This window comes from Phycodurus eques, chromosome 4 (assembly GCF_024500275.1).
Source record: "Phycodurus eques isolate BA_2022a chromosome 4, UOR_Pequ_1.1, whole genome shotgun sequence".
Lineage (NCBI taxonomy): Eukaryota > Metazoa > Chordata > Actinopteri > Syngnathiformes > Syngnathidae > Phycodurus > Phycodurus eques.
In genome coordinates this window covers 2,090,021-2,111,787 of record NC_084528.1, presented here as the reverse complement: position 1 = coordinate 2,111,787, position 21,767 = coordinate 2,090,021, and the positions used below count along the sequence as shown (strand labels likewise).

The 21,767-nt window shown below is 47.5% G+C and overlaps 1 protein-coding gene across 2 annotated transcripts in view; it reads left to right on the top strand.

The window, feature by feature from the left end:
• Window positions 1–21,767, top strand: part of enpp2 (ectonucleotide pyrophosphatase/phosphodiesterase 2) — a 297,302-nt gene that overhangs the window by 99,525 nt on the left and 176,010 nt on the right. For both annotated transcript variants that reach the window (XM_061673612.1, XM_061673611.1), the window contains exons 8-10: window positions 5,540–5,659; window positions 5,835–5,890; window positions 7,241–7,306. In XM_061673612.1, the coding sequence (XP_061529596.1) occupies window positions 5,540–5,659; window positions 5,835–5,890; window positions 7,241–7,306 (242 nt within the window). The remainder of the gene's footprint in view (window positions 1–5,539; window positions 5,660–5,834; window positions 5,891–7,240; window positions 7,307–21,767) is intronic.

Below are 21,767 nucleotides of genomic sequence, written 5' to 3'. Positions count from 1 at the left end.
GCAAGATGAGCATCATGGGCACGGTTCTTTTACACAAGGAGGGACTTAATGATTACAGCCAACTCATTAAACCAGTCAGGTTTTCAGGAGCAGTGCTTTTGAATGTTGTTTTGTTAACATCCTGGAATGCAGCAAGTGCACAGTTCAAAAGGGCTTCAATCTCCTGCTCACAGGGTTCTTCAAATGTGGATGGTTCAACCAAGTTTTTAATGGCCTGTTCGGTGTTTTTTTTGGAACTCCATTGTTTACTCGGGTCGAAGAGGTTGGCAAAGTTCATTTGAGTTGAGGGTCGGACTTCCATGCAGGTGTGTGGAGTCTGAGGCACAATTTGTATTGAAGCAGTCAGTGATCTGTCCGGCATTCTGCTCCTTGCACAACTCTAGTATGGTGTACCTCGGGGTTGAGTGTAAAGTGCTGTCCAAAATCATAAAAGGCATATTTTCTGTCCTCGCGGGAGATGGGATTTGGAGCATCGCAGCTGATGATAGTAGCGAAGTTGTTCTTGGCAAGAGGTGTCCTCAATTACATTAGTCGCTCACTGATCCCGTTTGGGAGATCGGGGAGATTTTTTTTTTTCAGGATTAATGTGTGAATGGCTAAATACACCCCGTGAATTATGTTGGCCTCAGGGGGAAGCCCCTTCCAGTAGAATGTATAGCCCTCTCCATCCTCAGTGAGTGAGCCCTCTCCAGCTAGACGTGTGTCGTTTTGAGAAGCAATGTTAATTCTATAACGTATAAGCTCCGAGGCTACATGTGTAGTCCGACGTTTGGGTCTGTCAGATTTATCAGAGTCCTGAACATCCCAAGATGCAAAGATAAGTAATTTTTTTTAATTTTAGACCGCAGATGCAGTTTCCTGTCAAGGTACATTGGGACTAGTGATTTTTGAGCCACATTTTCTAGGTCTGTCCTCAGATTTAGGCAGGTGGCGCTGATCCTGAATAGGCCTGCTTAGTCATGCAAGCAGGACCGAAGGAGTGAACAGACCCAATTTTGCACAGCCACGACCATCACACCTGCACCAGACTTCCCTATCCCAAGCCAGTTTGTCCAGCTCTTCCGGGAGGATCCCGAGGCATTACCAGGCCGAGAAACATAGTCTCTCCAGCATGTCCGGGGTCGTCCCCGGGGCCTCCTCCCAGTGGGACGTACCCGGAACACCTCACCAGGGAGGCGTCCAGGGGGCATCCTAACCAGATGCCCAAGCCACCTCATCTGATTCCTCTGTATGCGGAGGAGCAGCGGCTCGACTTTGGGCCCCTACCAGATGGCCGATCCTCTCACCTTGCCTCTAAGGGAGAACCAGGACACTGCGGAGGAAATTGATTTCAACCACTTGTATCCGCGATCTTAATCTTTCGTTCATGATATATAGCTCGTGACCACTGGTGAGGGTAGGAATGTAGATCGACCGGTAAATTCATTCATTTGCTGTACCTCTTATCCTCACTAGGGTCATGAGCATGCTGGAGGCTATCTCAGCTATCTTCGTGCGAGAGGCGAGCTACACCCTGAACTGGGCCAATCGCAGGGGACAAACAACCATTCACACTCACATTTGCTCCTTCGTGCAATTTGGAGTCTTCAATTAACCTCCCATGCATGGTTTTTGGATGGAGGAAACCGGAGTACCTGGAGAAAACCCACACAGGCACCGGGAGAACATGCAAAGTCTACACAGGCGAGGCTGGATTTGAACCCGGGCCTCAGAACTGTGAGGCATATGTGCTAACCAGTGTCCACCGTGCCGCCCAACCGGTAAATTGATTATTCGAATTCTTCACCATGACAGACTAATACAGAGTCCGCATCACTGCAGATGAGGCACTGATCTGCCTGTCGATCTCCCACTCCATTCTTCCTCACTTGTGAACAAGATCCCGAGATAATTGAACTCCACTTGGGGCAGAAGCTCTTCCTCTTTTTTTTTCTCTCTTTTTTTTCTTTCAGAATTCAGATTATGTTCAGAATCTCTTCCTCGACCCAAAGAGGGCACTCCACGTTTTTCCGACTGAAGACCATGGCCTCAGATTTGGAGGTGCTGATTTTCATCCTAGCTGCTTCACACTCAGCTGTGAACCGCTCCAGCGAAGGTTAAAGATCACAGCTTGCTGAAGCCATCAAAACCACATCATCTGCAAAAAGCAGAGATGTAATACTGATGTCAACAAACCGAACCACCCTCAACACCTCGGCTGCCACTACAAATTCTGTCAATAAAAGTAATGAACAGAATCAGTGACAAAGGACAGCCTTGGCAGAGTCCAACTCTCACTGGAAACTCATCCGACTTACTATCAGCAATGCGGACAAAAGTTTGACACCAGTGGCACAGGGACTGAACAGCCCGTATCAGGGGCGTACTCCATACTCCCAGAGCACCGCCCAGAGAACTCCCCGAGGGACACAGTCGAACGCTTTCTCAAAGTCCACAAAACCGGTTGGGCGAATTCCCATGCACCCTCGAGGACCTTGCTGAGGGTGTAGAGTGGGTCCACTGTTCTTCGGCCAGGACGAAAACCACACTGCTCCTCCTGAATCTGTGATTTGTCATTCATCATCATCAGTATGTACCTGGCACAAAACCTATTTGCAGGTTCTCCTAGAGGATACTGGTCTTGAAAATGGCACAGACCTTGCATCTTGTGTCAGAACCTGTTTAACGCAGGCTCCCCTGCACCTATACTACGGGAATCCTGACCGGCTCTCAGTTTAAAGGGTTAAAGTTCCACGTAATCCTTGCGCATTACAAAATGGACTGTAAACGGTGACGGGTGCTTGCTTAAGCCGGTGTCAAGAAAGATTTGCCTCGATTCTAACAGTTGCCTATGAAACGCCAGTTAGCTCGCGCTTTGACAGAGTAACCTTGGCAGATTTCGGGCGACGCTCTAACCGCACTTCTTTCAAACTGCTCTTTCTCTTAATGATGTATTGCAGTTTGTACTAATTTGACAGTCTGTATATGACTGTCAGGAACCGTTATTAATTTATTTTATAGCCAAAATAACCTTTCAATGATAGGAGTAAAATTATTATAGGCTTCATTGGTATAGTGTTATAATGTTGGCCAACATAGTCAACAAAGTGCCTATCAGTCTTAAAATAAAAGGAGAGGACATTTTTATGTCATTACAAAAAGTATTTAAAGAATAGAATATAGCAAGGGCTTACCGTAATTTCTCGTCTATAATGCGTATTTCTTTTCCTCAAAAAATTGTCAAAAGTGCGCATTATACATAGGTATAGGGGAAAATGAAAAAAACATTCACATTTTATAAATGTATGACGCCATTTAGAGGTTATGAAAAAGCTGTACACTTTATTTCGAATATGCCACCGCCACCTAGAGTTTATGAAATCGGTGTAGCCTACACTTTCATATCAATATGACAGGGGTACATATGACTGCATATATGTACAGTTGTGCTCAGAAGTTTACATACCCAGCCAGAATTTGTGAAATATTGTTTTTTTTTTTTTAAATACGACTAATGACTGAACAACAACCATCATTCATTTCTTTGTTTTGTTTAATGATAATGTTTTTCTGAATTGCTTGACAGTTTAATTTTAATCCCATTGAAATAAAATGAAATGTGTTTCGCCTGGTCCTTCATGTTTTCTCTAAAGAATTGTACACATCTTACAAATTCTGCTTGGGAAATCAAACATGAGCACAACTGTGTGTTTTCTCATTTACTAAATGAAAGTAGGGCGGTGAATTTCAAAATAAGTACAAATAAATAAAAAGTGTTACGTGTTTAAATAAAGTGCTTAACTTCAGAATAATTCTTTGAGAAAACTCACAAAATACAGATAACACAGCAATATCATGCATTGTAAAATGCATTATATATAGGTAGAAGGGTTTTCCAGAATGTTGAGGTAAATTTTGGGGGTGCGTGTTATACATGGGCGTGCATTATACATGAGCAATTACGGTACAAACTTCAAATCATAAAAAATTAAACAATAAAGATCACAAAAAGGAACTACCAATGAAATATCTACCCACTCATAAATGAGATGAAACATTTCCTTTGACATAAAAACCAAATGAACCAAAAGACATTAGTCCAAGGAAAAAGTTTCATTCCATTCCATTCATAGTCTCTTTCGATGACATGCAGTTTAAAAACAGTCCGAGTTGTGAAAAATCCAAAACATGGAAAAATAAGTCTAAATAAAATGGAATCTTCAATTGATCGGATCAGCCACCCCCTCGACAAGGTTCTTCTTGAAAATTAATTAATGGATCAGGAAAGGTTTAAAGGATGGATGCGCGTGGGCTTTTTGAGGTTGAAGCTCCTTGAGGCGTTTCAGTAACCCATTGTTTGAATTCAACTAATCCTTTCAGAAGTTTTTCAAGCCGCCTTCAGAAACTCTGCATCTTGCGTCTTACATAGAGATAGAAAGAAAATGACAACACTTCTACCCAACATCCTGTTGCTGCTAACCAACAGGTACAAAAGAGCCTAAAAAGCTTTTTGAATTCTGAATTTATAGGACAGCTGATGCTTGGTGCCAATTAAAGTCACCAGTGTTTCCGCCCACGAGCACAGGCAGCACCTTTTGGTTAAATACACACCTGCAAGCATCTGAGGGAGAATATGACAACCTAACCCGCTGCCTCACAGAGATACGCCACACACCGCACCAGATTTGCATTGGTTAGGAAAATAGAGCCCAAAGAGTCTGAATACTTAACAAGATGTATCCCCACGTTCATTCCACTATAAAAAAATGTGCCCAGGTGCTGAAACCAATGCACTGAGTGAATCCTCTTGTCATCCAGTCTCTTTGGGGACAAGAAATGAGGAAAACCAGCAGCATGCTGCTGCTGCCCCAGTGCACTTCAGCTGCACCCTGCTCCAGTGTGTTCCACTAACTTGTGTATGTGTTCACTGTGATGGGTTAAATGTAGAGAACAAATTTTGTGTGCATACATGCATGTTCATAACAATAAAAGGTGATTCTATTCTATTCTATTCTATTCTATTCTATTCTATTCTATTCTATTCTACACATATTGATATATTGAGACCCGGAAAATTAGGATTTGCGGTCCATGTCTAATGTTAATTTTCAGCCCACAAAAAATAGATAGCAGACCCCAAATGGCCCGCTGACCTAGACTTCCAAGGAATTTCTAAAGATGCATTTTCATAATGCTTTTTAATGATAAATTCTAGCTGTAATGAGATGGTTTCTCACCTCTTTCACCAATCCCTAATCCCTTGTTTTCTGTCTACCACCCAACCCGACAAGTATGTGAAGAAGGCCACCCCAAGAGAGTCTTGGTTCTGTGAAACCATTTCTTTCTCAATTTTGAGATTTTCATCGCATCTCAGTTAATGTGTGAGGAGCATGGTCCTGGTCCTAAATTTCAAAAATGAATTGCTATTATCTTTTGTTGTGAATTAGTGCTACATAAGTAATTATTGAAAATAAGTTTTTTCTTTCATATTTTGGAAATAAATTTGGGCGGAAAAACAAAAATAACAAATTTTGCACTAAACAATCTTTCTGACTTTTAGGGTCTCTATCCAGAGTCTCATGGTATCATTGGTAACTCCATGTATGACCCTGTCTTTGATGCCACGTTCACCCTGAGAAGCAGAGAGAAACTTAATCACCGCTGGTGGGGAGGACAACCAGTTAGTACTGTCCTGATTTAATATCATCCTAATCTATCATAAACCATGACTTGTGTAGGCCTCTGTCTACATCCACTCACTTATTGGCCTGTATTTGTACAGGCCAATATTTGTATTTGTATTTCATTCATCAGCTTGATTGATAGATCCCAAAGTGATACTGTTTGTCTCTTAGATCTGGAGCACAGCTCTCAAACAAGGAGTGAAGGCATCCTCCTTCTTCTGGCCTGTGTAAGTTATTTTTCATGTAACACACAAACTGAAAAATACATTAACTCCATGTTCTTTAATACACAAGGATGTTTTACCCATCCTTTCCTACCATCCCTTAATGCTTGAGCCACTTGCATGCAAATTTATCAGTAATTGAGTGTTTGGGGCTAGCTGTCATCCATCCATTCATTTATCTCTGTGTGGTCAGGTCACGGGGGCAGCAATCTTTGCAGAGAAGCCCAGATTTCCGTCTCCCCAGCCACTTTGTACAGCTCTTGCGGGGGGATCCCGAGGCGTTCCTAGGCCAGCTGGGAAATATAGTCTCTCCATCGTGTCCTAGGTCATCCCCAGCGCCTCATCCCGATGGGACGTGGGTGGCATCCTAATCAGATAACTGAGCCACATCATCTGGCTCTTCTTGATGCAGAGGAGAAACGGCTCAACTCTGCGCTCCTCCCAGATGACCAAGCTTCTCGCCCTATCTCTAAGGGAGAGCCCAAACATCCTGTGGAGGAAACTCATTTTGGCCGCCTGTATCCGCGATCTTGTTCTTTCAGTCACAACCCATAGCTCGTGACCATAGGTGAGGCATGAACATAGATCGACCAGTGAATTGAGAGCTTTACATTTTGCCTCAGCTCCTTCACACCGACAGGGTGGGTACTCTGAGCTGCTGTTTGGTGCATAGGCACAAACAACATTCAGGACCCGTCCCCCCACCCGACGGTGGAGGGAGGCGACTCTAATCTATTAGGGTGTCCCCCAACATACAGGCATAGAGCCGGGGAGAAATCAGTATGCCCGTACCTGCTGGATGCCTCTCACAGTGGCCAACTCCAGAGTGGAAGGGAGTCCAACCCCTCTCGAGAAAACTCGTACCGGAGCCCAAGCTATGTATTGAGGTGAGCCGAACTATGTCCAGTCGTAATTTCTCAACCTCGCACACCAGCTCCCTTTCCCTGCCATAGAGGTGAATTCCATGTCCCTCGAGCCAGCTTCTGTAGCTGGGGATCAGACCTCCAAGGTCCCCACCTTTGGCCGGCGCCCAGCTCACATACCACCCGACCCCCTTAGCCCCTCCCACAGGTGGTGAGCCCATGGAAGGGGAACCCTTGTTACCTCTTCGGGCTGTGCCGAGCTGGGCCCATGGGTGCAAGCCCAGCCACCAGTTGGGGCTTGTTGTCTGGAAGTAAAATCATAAAATTTTAAGACAATATCTTTGAGACAATATCTGTCACTTGAGCCCAATTAGCCAACTCCAAGTGATGCCTCTAGTGTCAAAGTGAATTTTAAAGATGAAAATGTGAAACAAAAGTGAGAGTGCTTATAACCCTTTATCTAATGTGTGATTTGATTTTTCATTCCTAGCACTATCCCACTGGAACAGCGGATACTGACCATATTGCAGTGGCTCCACCTTCCTGAGGTAGAGAGGTGAATATGAATGAATATATACACACTACTCACATCAGAAAATTGAGCTTTTGCATCACTGTGTTGTCGTTCTTTTTTTTTTTTTTTTTTTTTTTTTTTAATTTTCCCTTCTCTCTTTTTTTTGTCCTGTTCGGCTGTTAGGCCAAGCAGAATTTTATGCCGGAACAGTTTTACTGTGTCAGAGTGGAGTTTTTAAGCTTCTGCTGTGGTTTCTTAGTATGATAATTGAAGTTTATTGAGAATCAGAGTCGATCAGTCGAACAGAACAAAGATTCTCGAGGGGAGAGTGGTGCTGCTTTGACAAGGTAGGAGCAATCACTTCAAGGAGCGTGAGCATGATATCGTAGAATTTTCTCAAATTCACACAAGTTGATGATAAACATTAACAGAGTACTCATAATCTTTGATGGTAAATATTATTAGGCCAACTTAAGATGTCATGTAATTGTAACATATTTTAAAAGCACGAATAAGTGGCCTAAAATACAAAACTCACCTGCAGTCCATTTTCCGTACCGCTTATCCTCACTAGGGTCACGGGCGTGCTGGAGCCTATACCAGCTGACTCTGGGCGAGAGGCGGGATACACCCTGAACCGGTCCCCAGCCAATTGCAAGGCACAAATAAACAAATTTGGACTCACATTCACACCTATTGGCAATTTAGAGATATCAATTCACCACAATATCCGGAGAAAACCCACTCAGGCATGGGAAGAACATGCACACGTTACACAGGCGAGGCCGGATTTGAACCTGGCTCCTCAGAACTGTGAGGCAGATGTGCTAAACAGTCCATCACTGTGCTGCCACAAAACTCACTTTTTTTCCAAAATAAAATTTAAGTATGGAGGGAGGGAGGTTAGGAGGGGGGGTTTGAGGGGGCGGGGGCCGGACTGTGTTTGTGGTGGACCCCAAATGACTAGCTACAGCCCTGGGCTGAGCCAGCTGACATCGCCGGCCAGCAGCACAGCCAAAATGGGATCAGTGGCTTGTGCATTGATGAAAATTGCAACTGGCCAGCTAATTAAGTAACGTGAATAGCAGGACAGATTTACCATCAACATTTCAGATATAGCTCACGGTAATATGATTCAATTCAGCGTCAAGCAAGGGCTGCGGGTGGCGCAGTGACGCATGCTCATCAGGGCTCTCTCTTCCCCAATCCTGCAGTGGCTTGGCTGCAGCTACTCCTGCGAATCCCCCACTCAGTGCCGAATTTAATCATTTTATGAAGCTGAGGGAAAACTACCCATTGGTAGCAGCAACCACTCCATGTACTATAATGAACTGTGAGAGAATGCAATTCACACATGCCGCATCTGCATGTGCCTGTTTTCAAACATATCGACAAAAATCCGGAATAATCACCGTTATCTGCATTCAGCAGTGTTGTTTTTGGCAGCTATTTCTGTTGTATTCTTAGTTTTAGTCTTATGGCCAAAAATGCTCATTAGTCTTAGTCACATTTTAGTCATTTCAATACGTGATAGTTATGTCCTGTTTTTGTTGATGAAAATGTAAAAAGATTTTGGTGTAGTCTTAGTCCAATTTTTTTTAGAATCAATAATACTGTCATGAGCCATCCTGCAGTACTACGGTTGGAGCTTGGGTGGCGCTTTGCGCCATCTCGCCCTCTCTGTCTCCCCTCCCATGTCTCTCTTTGCAGCACCTTCCTCGGCCATGCACCTGTCACCAATCAGCCCTCGTTACCACCTGCATTTAAGCCTGCCTGAAAACCTTGCCAGAGTATTACAGCTTCTCCAGCGGTACAATGGCTCCCCAGTCTCCACGTAAGCTACACAATTCCGTGTCTCTCCTTGTCCTCAGTGTTCCCCCCGTGTTCCTCGCTAAGTGAATTCCTACCGCCAAGCCAGCCGCCTGCCCTCGTCACCGCCTACCACACATTCTCTGCCTCAACAACCCGACAGCTCACCTCAAGGACCATCTACATTTCCCTTTTTCAATAAACTGTTCATCACAACATCTGAGCCTCTGCCTGCTCTTGGGTCCACTCTCCATCTGTTCATGACAGAATACTCTGGCTAGCCATGGACCCAGCAGCCCTAGAGGCGCTAAAACATGCACTCACCCTCCAAGGTGCCCACATAGGACAACACGACAAAACGCTTCTAGAAATCATGGAATCCATACACTCCCTCACTCAACAAGTCTCCCTCCTGTCTTTGAAAATACAATCCAACCTTCTTCCTGTAAGTACAATTAGTACAATTGCTCCCTAGTTTTCAATCTTCAACCGTAGTTATACCACCGAACAATCCAAGGTCGCATTTGTCACTAACCTCCTTCTTCGACAAAGCAGCCAAATGGTCCACCGCGTTATGGCACAACTCCTCCCCGGTACTCCAGTCTTTCGATTCGTTTTCCACTGAACTTTAAAAGGTATTCGATTACCCCGTTCAGGGTAGAAAAGCCATCGGTTGCCTGCTTACGCTTACTCAGTGCGCTAGTTCCGTAGCTGTATACTCCATCAAATTCAGGATACTTGCGGGTGAATGCGGGTGGGATGACGCTGCGCTGAGGGTAATTTTTCGTAACGGTCTTTCGAAGCAACTCAAAGATGAGCTCGCTGCCCGGGACGAGCCCTCCTCTCTCGAGGATGTCATCAAACTCACCATCTGCCTTGATAACAGACTCCGAGAGAGAGCACGAGAGAAAGTGGTCCGAGTGCGTAAGATCACTCCCACCGTGAGCACTGCTCTGTCAGCATCTCATCCGCCTTCTGCACCTCCGACTGCCCCTTCATCACCCCCCACTGCACCTGATACACCCATACACACTGGTAACATCCGAATAGATCCCCAGGAATGGCAGCGTCGTGTCATCCAGCAGCTGTGCATTTATTGCCGCCAATCAGGTCTTTTCATTGTAACTTGCCCCCTGCGACCAAAAGACCAGGCTCGCCACGTTCCGAGAGCGCCGTGATAAGCCAAACCACCATTTCCTCTAGCGGTCCCTCCCGTATGACCGTCCCTGCTTGCATTCTACGTTCCGCTCACAACACACCCATAATGGCTCTTATTGATTCCGGTACAATAACTTTATTCATGAAGGATTAGCACATCAGGTCCAACTCCCTCTCCAACCACTAACGTCTCCTAAGAAAGTCACAGCCCTGGATGGCCGAGTCATCTTCCCTGTCACCCACCAAACAGTGCCATTCACCTTGCTGATTTCTGGAAATCATCTCTCTTTTTGTTATCCCTTCCCTTGAGACCCCATTAGTCCTCGGAATTCCCTGTCTCCGAAAACATAACCCCGCCATAGACTGGCCGCACTTTTCTATCACCGGATGGAGTCCTCACTGCCACTCACGCTGCCTGCTCTCTGCTGTACCACCTTCTTGTAAACCACCACCATCTCCTACGCCGGTTGACCTCTCCCGTGTCCCCAAAGAAAATCATGATCTCTCTCCGGTGCTCAGTAAAGACCTGGCCTTTTGTCCAATTCCACCTCTCCTCCATACATATTTTAGGCTACATCATTGCCAAAGGACAGTTGCAACCAGACCCCGCCAAGATCCAAGCAGTCATTGACTGGCCCATTCCCACCACCCGGAAAAGAACTACAACGTTTCCTCGGATTCACCAACTTCTACCGCTGCCTCATTCGCAACTACAGCAAGGTCGCACTTCCCCTCACCAGCCTCACATCCACCAGCTCCCCCTTTCAGTGGACCCCGGCAGCATCCCAAGCTTTCAGCCAACTCAAAACCCTGTTCACCAGTGCTCCCATCCTACGCCACCACGACCCTTCCCTCCAATTCATGTTGGAATTTGCCGTCCTCTCGCAGTGGGACCCCACAGTCCCAGAAATTTCATCCCTGTGCCTTTTTTCCCCCCGTCGCCTGTCCCCTGCCGAGGGGAATTACGACGTTGGCAAACGAGAGCCGTTAGCCATCTTATGGGCATTGCAAGAGTGGAGGCACTGGCTGGAAGGGAATGAAGTACAGTTTATCATATGGACTGATCACAAGAACCTTTCCTCCCTCCGTTCCGCCAAACGCCTTAACCCCTACAAGCTTGCTGGGCCCTCTTCCTAAACCGATTCAATTTCAGCCTCTCCTTCCGACCTAGATCCCACAACAACAAACCTGACGCCCTTTCACACATACACTCACTCCCCTCCAGCCCTGCAGAGCCCGAGACTATCTTCTATCTTCTATCTATCGGACTATCTTCCCTTCCTCCTGCTTTTCCTCTTGGAAAATTTAACAAATAGTCAAATGCACTCAAAGGACTCACCCTGACCCCAAGACCGGACCTCCGAACCCTCTTTTCATACCCGATTCAGCATGTTCTGACGTCCTTCGGTGGGCCCATAACTCCAAGCTAACGTGTCATCCCGGCATCACCCACACTATCCAATTCGTTCAACAACATTTCTGGTGGCCCAGCCTGGTCAAAGACAAGCGGGAATTCGTCCAAGCCTGCTCCGTCTGCGCCTGAGGGAAGGCTTCACATCTGCCTGCAGCTGGTCTACTGCACCCCTTACCCATCCGATGGTCCCACATCACTTTAGATTTCATCAGAGGCCTGCCACCTTCTGACAGTTGTTGATCGATTTTCTAAATATGGCCATTACATACTCCTTTCCAAACTACCATCTGCTTTTGAAACTGCTAACCTCCTTGTTCATCATGTTTTCAAACTCCACGGTATCCCCCATCGAAATCGTTCAGTTCTCCTCCCTGGTCTGGAAATAATTTTGTGAAGCAGTGGGCGCAGCAGCCAGCTTGTCTTCAGGTTACAATCCACAGACCAACGGCCAGACGGAGGGGGAGAATCAATCCCTGGAGTCAGCCCTTCGCTGCGTTCCCGCACGCAACCCCACCTCCTGGAACTAATTCGTCCCATGGATTGAGTGCGCCCACAACTCCCTCACCAGCTCCGCCATCGGTATGTCTCCGTTCATGGCCTGCTATGGTTTCCAACCTCTATTGTTGAAGGAACAGGAGCATGCGGTGGTGGTTTCTACGGTGAGACATCACCTGAAAAGGGTCAAGTCCGTGTGGAAGGACGTCAGGGCGGTCTCAGTCCGATCGGCAGAGAGGAATAAACGGCTCGCAGACCTTTGTCATTCCACTGCACAAGGTGGGCCAGTACGTTTGGCTTTCCTCCCGTGACCTCCCACTCCAAACAGAATCCTGCAAACTCACTCCACGCTTTATCGCTCCGTTTCCAATCACTAAAATAATTAATTAAAATTCATCCAACCTTCCACATGTCATCGCTTAAGCATGTCTCCACCTGCGCCCTGAGAGGGAGGTACTGTCATGAGCCATCCTGCAGTACTACGGTTGGAGCCTGGGTGGCGCTTTGCGCCATCTCACCCTCTCTGTTTCCTTCACCTCTCTCTTTTCAGCACCTTCCTCAGCCACGCACCTGTCACCAATCAGCCCTCGTTATCACCTTCATTTAAGCTTGCCTGATCCCGGAAATCCTTTCCAGAGTATTACATCTTATCTAGCTGGTTCCCCAGCCTCCACGTAAGCTCCACAATTCCTCGCCTCCTTTCTGACCTCATGTGTCTCTCCTTGTCCTCAGTGTTTCCTCCGTGTTCCTTGCCAAGTGAATTCCTGCTGCCACGCCGCAAAGCCAGCCGCCTGAGCTCATCACCGCCTGTCCACGCATTCCCTGCCTCAACAACCCGCCAGCGCACCTCAAGGACCATGTACATTTGCCTTTTTCAATAAACTGTTGAACAACCTCTCAGCCTCCGCCTGCTCTTGGGTCCAGTCTCCATCCGTTCATGACACATACTTTATAATTAATTTAATAATTTTGACAAAACAAAAACATGTTAAGAAAATAGAGCAGCCTTTATTCCCCCAACCTGTGCTGTTCAGCTGCATGGCCATGCAGAATGGTGGATCTGTATGCCTTTTGCGGGAGAACAGTTTTACTGTGCAACAGGGGAGTTTGAAATACTTCCTCTACTTATTATTATTGTTTTTAATCATTCTGATGTTTGTTGAAAATGCAACCAGACAGAAAAGGGTTTAAGGGGATAGCTCGAGGGACAGAACGGACAAGGGGAATAGGGGTGTGAATCACAGCCTCACAATAGTTGGTCTAGATATCTGACTACAAGTAACGTTGCAAAGTCAAATCGTGTTCTGAAAATGTTGGACGGGGGGCACCTGGTTAGGACATGCAACAACTAACCAATAGGACAAGATGAGAGAGGACAGAAAAGGGCAGGGATGGACAGGATGTGGGAAATGAGCAAGGCAGTGCTACTGATTAGTGGTGCAATGGGATGCTTTTATCAGAATCAGAATCATCTTTATTTGCCAATTATATCCAAAAAACACACAAGGAATTTGTCTCCGGTAATTGGAGCCGCTCTGTTACGGCAACAGACAGTTAATTGACAGAGAACGCTTTTGAGACATAAAGACATTGAGAAAAACAGTCACTGAGCAATAAAGGGTTGCTAGTTATCTGGTAATGCCGGTACATAAACATTTTTTTTTGACAATTGTGCAAAAAGATGAAGAGTCCTCTAGCACTTAGAGCAGTTCGAATGACTAATATTACAATAGTCCGGTGCAATGACCATTCTGCAAAGGGCGCCGAGAATTTAAGCGAGTAGTACGATAGTCTGGGACAGCATGTTGCAATGGAATGGAAGGTTAGGTGTTTAAGAAGTTGATTGCAAGAGGGAAGAAGCTGTTGGAATGTCTGCTAGTTCTAGTTTGCATTGTTTGATACCGCCTACCTGAGGGAAGGAGCTGGAAGCGCTGGTGACCGGGAAGTGGAGGGTCCGAGAGGATTTTGCACGCTCTTGTCTTAGTTCTGGCAGCGTGCAAGTCCTCAAGGGTGGGTAGGGCGGTACCGACAATCTATTCAGCAGTTTTGATTGTGATGGATTTATAGTATCTAAACATCTGTAAGAACATGTGAGTCGATACCAATACAACCTGTGTTATTATTAGTGGTCGCAGCACAGGAAATTAAAGCCTATAGGGTGTCTATGGAACTTATTAGTGAATGAACACCATATTACATGCTTGTTATTCAACTGGAGTATGGAGTTGCTGTGCCGGCACATCGACGAAGGGTGGGCCTGGTCCCTTCCACCCGCAAGGAGGTGTCAGGCCAGCAAGCCTGGTCCCCCAGCCCAACCAAAGTGCTCCGACCATGTCCCAAAGGGAGGGGCAAGGGTACCGGACCCCCCTCCCCATGCCCAATACACCCCACCCAGCGAGCCCCACTGCAAGGTCTACCCACACCACCCCCGGAGAGCATGGAAGGCCCCAACCACCAACAGGGCCCAACACAAGAGCCAGCTGCCACCCGAACAGGTCACAGGTCACACCCCACCAAAAGCCCTGTCAAGCACCCGCAGCGAGCAATGACGGACGAGGGCACCAGGAGAGGGGAGAGGAAGGCAGGGACTCAAGGGGGGGAGGGGTGGACCCCCATCTTCCCGTGGCCCGACAACCAAAAGGGGGGGGGGGGGGGGGTGCGCAGGCACCAGGAGTCAAGCCAATACAAATATGAATACCCGCCACCCACCCTATTACTATGATTACCAGGTCCGCAACTGGCAACCCCTGTCCCTTTACAGTGATCGCGTGTGGTAGGGTGTTGTGCATTAAAATTGGGGAGACTGGAGGAGGTGTGGCAAGATGGTCACGGGGCATTGATGACCCGCAACCGTCATCCCCACCCATGACAAAGGAAAAGCACGGCAAGCCAGAGAGCAGGCCGGAGTGCCGGAACAGCTGCCCGAGTGTCTTCCCCAGCCCAACACTGCCCTCCCCCCACTGACGGGTGTATGATGCATCAAAACTGGTGGAGAAGGAAGGTGACCGGAACAGAGATCTGCACAGACGTGCAAACACCTGGCCCGGCGGTCGCCTCATAATGCCTCGTGCCAACACCCCAGGGGACCCTAAATGAGATGTAAATCTGTGAAATATGTACAGTCTTGAGAAATAAAAATGTGCAGTGTGTGAAGTAAGATGCTATACTCGTGCAGGCTTGGCCCGGCCTGACCGGCTGGAAGACCACAGAGAAATCGGGAGCGCCGACACACAACCATAGGCCTTGAAGTCAGCCTGGTACCACACACAGCCTGAGCGAGACAGAGACGACGACCATGCTGGAGCACCCCATGGAGAGGGAAGAGGAGGACAAAGGCCCGGGGTGCAGCAGCACGGCCCTCATCCTCCCACCGGCAGACCAGGATGAGGCCCCCAGGATGAGGCCAGCGGGCATGTCCCCGGCACCCAGGGACATAGAGCATCCCCGGGACCCCCCTCCCCCAGGAGGGCAACAATGGCAAAACCTGACCCAAGAAGAGGAGGGGCAAACAGGCCAAGCATCCCCAAGGGTCACACGACAGATCCGAAGCCAGAAGGATAAGGGTTAAAGTACATGCAAATTGCCCTCTGGCATGCACAGGAGTCAAACATGAGAAGATAAGATATGGTCACATTACATTACATTTACATTACACTTTACATTAATTGCATTTCTGTATGACATTCTCTCCCAGACAGACAAGAATCAAGCTTCAAGGTTCACCATTTTAATGAAAGGTGACCATTTTTTCTTAGTTATCCATTTGGTTATTGCATTTAGCAGAGATTTTTCGAGTGTTATAGTATTATATACTCTATGACAAGATTTTGCATTTGGTTAATGTTGATAGCTTGTTTATCTTTCCAGTTTAACAATATTGTAGTCTTGGTTGAGCATGTTTATTTGGAAGATCTATACCTTTAAGACAAAGATAAGGAGAAATTGGAATTTTACAGTTCAAAACTGAGGAGAGTTTCTTGTAGCTAGTGACCTGAAGCGCTGTACAGGTGGACAATGCAAAAGAGAATGTGTTTGGAGTGTTTTCAGTACAATGACTCAATACAGCGGCTGAAATAAGTACAACCCCAATTCCAATGAAGTTGGGACGTTGTGTTAAACATAAATAAAAACAGAATACAATGATTTGCAAATCATGTTCAACCTATATTTAATTGAATACACTACAAAGACAAGATATTTAATGTTCAAACAAATAAACTGGATTGTTTTTACCAAATAATCATTCACTTCGAATTTTATGGCTGCAGCACGTTCCAAAAAGGCTGGGACAGGGTCATTTTATAAATGTGTTACATCACCTTTTCTTTTCACAACATTCAATAAACGTTTGGGAACTGAGGACACTAATTGTTGAATCTTTTTAGGTGGAATTCTTTCCATTCTTGCTTGATGTACAGCTTCAGCTGTTCAACAGTCCGGGGTCTCTGTTGTCGTATTTTACGCTTCATAATGCGCCACACATTTTCAATGGGAGACAGGTCTTGACTGCAGGAAGGCCAGTCTAGTACCCTCACTCGTTTACTACGAAGCAACACTGTTGTAACACGTGCAGAATGTGGTTTGGCATTGTCTTGCTGAAGTAAGCCGGGGCGTCCATGAAAATGACGTTGCTTGGATGGCAGCATATGTTTCTCCAAAACCTGTATGTACCTTCCAGGATTAATGGTGCCTTCACAGATGTGTAAGTTACCCATGCCATTGGCACTAACACGGCCCCATACCATCACAGATGCTGGCTTTTGAACTTTGCGTCCATAACAGTCCGGATGATTCCTTTCCTCTTTGGCCTGGAGGACACGAGGTCCACAATTTCCCAAAACAATTTGGTGCAATAATACTTCTCTACTGAAAGATCCAGAGTTCGATATATTTGTAAGGAATAATTTTGGGGAAAAAATTTATATGAAGGATTCCACAACTGTATCTCCATCCTTACTTTGGGAAGCAGGGAAATCAGAATCAGAATAATCTTTATTTTGCCAAGTATGTCCAAAAAACACAAAAGGAATTTGTCTCCGGTAGTTGGACCCGCTCTAGTACGACATATATCTAGTACGATATATATATATATAGACACACACACACATATATATGGTGGTCGACTGGTTAGCACATCTGCCTCGCAGTTCTGAGGAATCAGAATTAGAATCATCCATCCATCCATTTTCTGAGCCGCTTCTCCTCACTAGGGTCGCGGGCGTGCTGGAGCCTATCCCAGCTGTCATTGGGCAGGAGGCGGGGTACACCCTGAACTGGTTGCCAGCCAATTGCAGAGAATCAGAATCAGAATCATCTTTATTTGCCTCAGTCAGTGTGCAAATGGAGCAGATGCTACTCTGGCATGAGTGGCCAGTATTGGTCAACAACAGATATGCAAATAGTCCAGCATAGTGAGACTACTACAGTGAGTGCACGAGTAATATATAATTGTCCCGACAGAAATGTGACAACAAACTCAAGACAAAAAGACAAAAAATTGCCAGCATGTTGCAATGTAATTGTAGGTAAGGTGTTTAAGAAGTTGATTGCAAGAGGGAAGAAGCTGTTGGAATGTCTGCTAGTTCTAGTTTGCATTGATTGGTAGCGCCTATCAGAGGGAAGGAGCTGGAAGAGCTGGTGACCGGGATGTGGAGGTTCCGAGGATTTTGCATGCTCTTGTCTTAGTTCTGGCAGCGTGCAAGTCCTCAAGGGTGGGTAGGGGGGTACCGACAATCTTTTCAGCAGTTTTGATTGTCTGTTGCAATCGGACTTTGTCCTTTATTGTAGCAGCACCAAACCAGACTGTGATGGAAGAACACAAGACTGATTCGATGACGACTGTGTAGAACTGCCTCAGAAGCTAGCTCCTGTGGCAGGCCGTGCTTCCTCAGAAGCCGCAGGAAGTGCATCCTCTGCTGGGCCTTTTTGAGGACGGAGTTGATGTTGATCGCCCACTTCAGGTCCTGAGAGACTGTAATTCCCAGGAACTTGAAGGTCTCGACATTTGACACAAGGCAGCTGGACAGCGTGAGGGGCAGCTGTGGCGAAGAATGCCTCCTGAAGTCCACGATCCTCTCTACAGTCTTGAGCATGTTCAGCTCCAGGTTGTGTCGGGCCGCACTACAGCTCCAGCCGCTCCACTTTCTGTCGATATGAAGACTCGTCACCGTCTTTGATGAGGCCGATGAAAGTGGTAATATCTGCAAACTTCATGAGTTTGACCACCGGGTGGATTGAGGTTCAGTCGTTCGTGTAGAGCGAGAAGAGCAGCTTAGAGAGGACACAACCTTGGGGCGCCCCAGTGCTGAGGCTGCGTGTGGATGAGGTGGACTGCCCCAGCTTCACCTGCTGTGTCCTGCCCGTCAGGAAGCTGTAAATCAACTGGCAGGTGGCAGGCGAGACGCTGAGTTGGAGAAGCTTGGAGGAAAGGAGTTCAGGGATGATGGTTTTGAAGTCCGCGAACAGGATCCTCGCGTAGGTCCCTGCACTATCGACGTGTTCTAGGATGAACTGCAGTCCCATGTTGACTGCATCATCCGCAGACCTGTTCGGTCGGTTGGAAAACTGCAGGGTGTCCAGCCCAGGTGTAATATTGTGGTGTAATATTGAAGATCTGTGTGAAGACTGGAGCGAGCTGGTCCACGCAGACTTTGAGGCAGGATTGGGACACATGGTCTGGCCCTGCCGCTTTGTTTATCTTTTGTTGTTTGAAGATGCGTCTCACATTTCGTTCGTGGATGGTTAACGCAGAAGTCAGAGGTGCGATTGTGGTCGGTGGTGTTGCTGGGTGGGTGTGGGGTATGAAAGTGTCCTTTTCAAATCTGCAGTAGAAGGTATTCAAGTCATTGGTGAGTGTGCTATTGTTCTCAGCTTGGAGTGATCGTCGCTTATAATTGGTCAGCGATTGGAATGCATGCCAGACTGATTTAGAGTCGTTGGAGCTAAACTGTTTTTCCAACTTTGCTGCATAGTTTCTCTTTGCAATGTTAATTATTTTAGTCAGCTGGTTACTAGTGTGATTATACAGGTCCCTGTCCCCGCTTTGATATGCAGCCCTCCTTAGCTTGGCGAAGTTGCTTACGTTTGGCAGTGAACCACAGCTTGTTGTTATTGAATGTGCAAAATGACTTTATTGGTACACACACATCTTCACAGGAACTAATATTGGATGTGACATTGTCCGAATATTCATCCAGGCTGCCAGATGAATTTTCACAGACACTCCAGTCTGTGCAGTCTAAACAGCTTTGAAGTTGTATCTTTGCTTCATTGCTCCACTTTTTCACTGTTTTCACAGTAGGCTTCGTGCATTTAAGTTCTTGCCTGTACGCCGGTATTAAGTGAATTAAGCAGTGATCAGACGAGCCCAGTGGTGCACGAGGTTTGGCACGGTATGTGTTATTTAGCGTAGTATAGCGGTGGTCAAAAATTTTATTTTCTCTGGTGGGACAGTCGATGAGCTGCTTGCATTTAGGGAGTTTGTGGTTGGGTTTCGCTTTGTTAAAATCTCCGAGAATAATGAGGGGTGATTCCAGGTGTTTTTTTTTCAATTTCGTTTACTTGTTCGGCGAGCATTAGCAGTGCGGCGTTCGTGTTAGGTTGAGCCGGAATCTAGACACCGGTCAGAATGAATGATGCGAACTCACGAGGCGAGTAGATTGGCTTATAGTTCAAAAACAGCGACTCCAAATGCGGGCTGCAGTGTGTGCTGAGCTACGTGACGTCCGTCCACCATTTTTTTGTTAATATAGAAGCATATCCCGCCGCCTTTTGTATTCCCCGATGATTCCATCTGCCCGATGAAGATGGAAGTCAGGAAGCATGACGGTACCATTGGGTACAGCCTCACAAAGCCAAATCTCCGTAAAGCACATGACGGCGGAACGTCCAAAGTCTTTACTGGTCTTTATCAGAGGATGAAGGTCGTCTATTTTGTTGGGTAGGGAACGTAGATTCGCAAGGTGGATCGACGGACACACCAATCTGTATCCTCTCTTGCGGAGCTTCACTTGGATGCCGGCTCGCTTCCCTCTGTGGCGCCGCCTCCAACTCCATGCGCCAAAGACCACACTTGCTGCTCCGGTGATGAACTCAGGGAAAAAACTGAGCGGATTTGCAAAGATTGGTGGAAGAAAGTCCGGAGTAGCCTCCTTGATGGTTAGCAAGTCTCCCCTTGTCTAAGTGAGTCGTGTAATGTCTAAATCAGCTTTAGAATAAGTCAATAACATTGCAAAATGTGGAAAACATGAAGGGGTGTGAATACTTTCTGATGGCACTGTATCTGTGAATGCTTTTCAGCAGTCACGTAATAATAATCATAATAATAAAAACCCCTAATGATGACGACAAACAATGGACTTCGTTTTCCCTTGCCCGGACGCGGGTCACCGGGGCCCCCCACTGGAGCCAGGCCTGGTGGCGGGGCTCTAAGGCGAGCGCCTGGTGGCCGGGCCTGCACCCATGGGGCCCGGCCGGGCACAGCCCGACAGGGTAACGTGGGTCCCCCTTCCCATGGGCTCACCACATGTGGGAGGGGCCATAGGGGTCGGGTGCAGTGTGAGCTGGGCGGTTGCCGAAAGCGGGGACCTTGGCGATCCGATCCTCAGCTACAGAAGCTGGCTCTAGGGACGTGGAATGTCATCCTCTCTGGCAGGGAAGGAGCCCGAGCTGGTGTGTGAGGTCGACTAGAAATAGTCGGACTCGCCTCCACACACAGCTTGGGCTCTGGTACCAGTCCTCTCAAGAGGGGTTGGACTCTCTTCGACTCTGGGGTTGCCCACGGTGAGAGGCGCCGAGCAGGTGTGGGTATACTTATTGCCCGCCGGCTCGGCGCCTGTACGTTGGGGTTCACCCCGGTGGACGAGAGGGTAGCCTCCCTCCGCCTTCGGGTGGGGGGACGGGTCCTGACTGTTGCTTTGTGCCTATGCACCAAACACCAGTTCAGAGTACCCACCCTTTTTGGAGTCCTTGGATGTGGTGCTGGAGGAGCGCTCCCGCTGGGGTCTCCATTGTTCTGTTGGGGGACTTCAATGCTCACGTGGGCAATGACAGTGAGACCTGGAAGGGCGTGATTGGGAGGAACGGCCCCCCCGATCAGAACCCGAGCGGTGTTCTGTTATTGGACTTCTGTGCTCGTCACGGATTGTCCATAACGAACACCATGTTCAAGCATAAGGGTGTCCACACGTGCACTTGGCACCAGGACACCCTAGGTCGCAGTTTAATGATCGACTTTGTGGTCGTGTCATCGGACTTGCGGCCGCATGTCTTGGACACTCGGGTGAAGAGAGGGGCGGAGCTGTCAACTGATCACCACCTGGTGGTGAGTTGGCTCCGATGGTGGGGGAAGATACGGTCTGACGTGGCAGGCCCAAACGTATTGTGAGGATCTGCTGGGAACGTCTGGCAGAATCCCCTGTCAGAAGGAGTTTCAACTCCCACCTCCGACAGAACTTTGCTCATGTTCCGGGGGAGGCGGGGGACAGTGTGGACCATGTTCCACGCCTCCATTGCTGAGGCGGCCGACCGGAGCTGTGGCCGTAAGGTGGTCGGTGCCTGTCGTGGCAGCAATCCCCGAACCCGTTGGTGGACACCAACTGTGAGGGATGCCGTCAAGCTGAAGAAGGA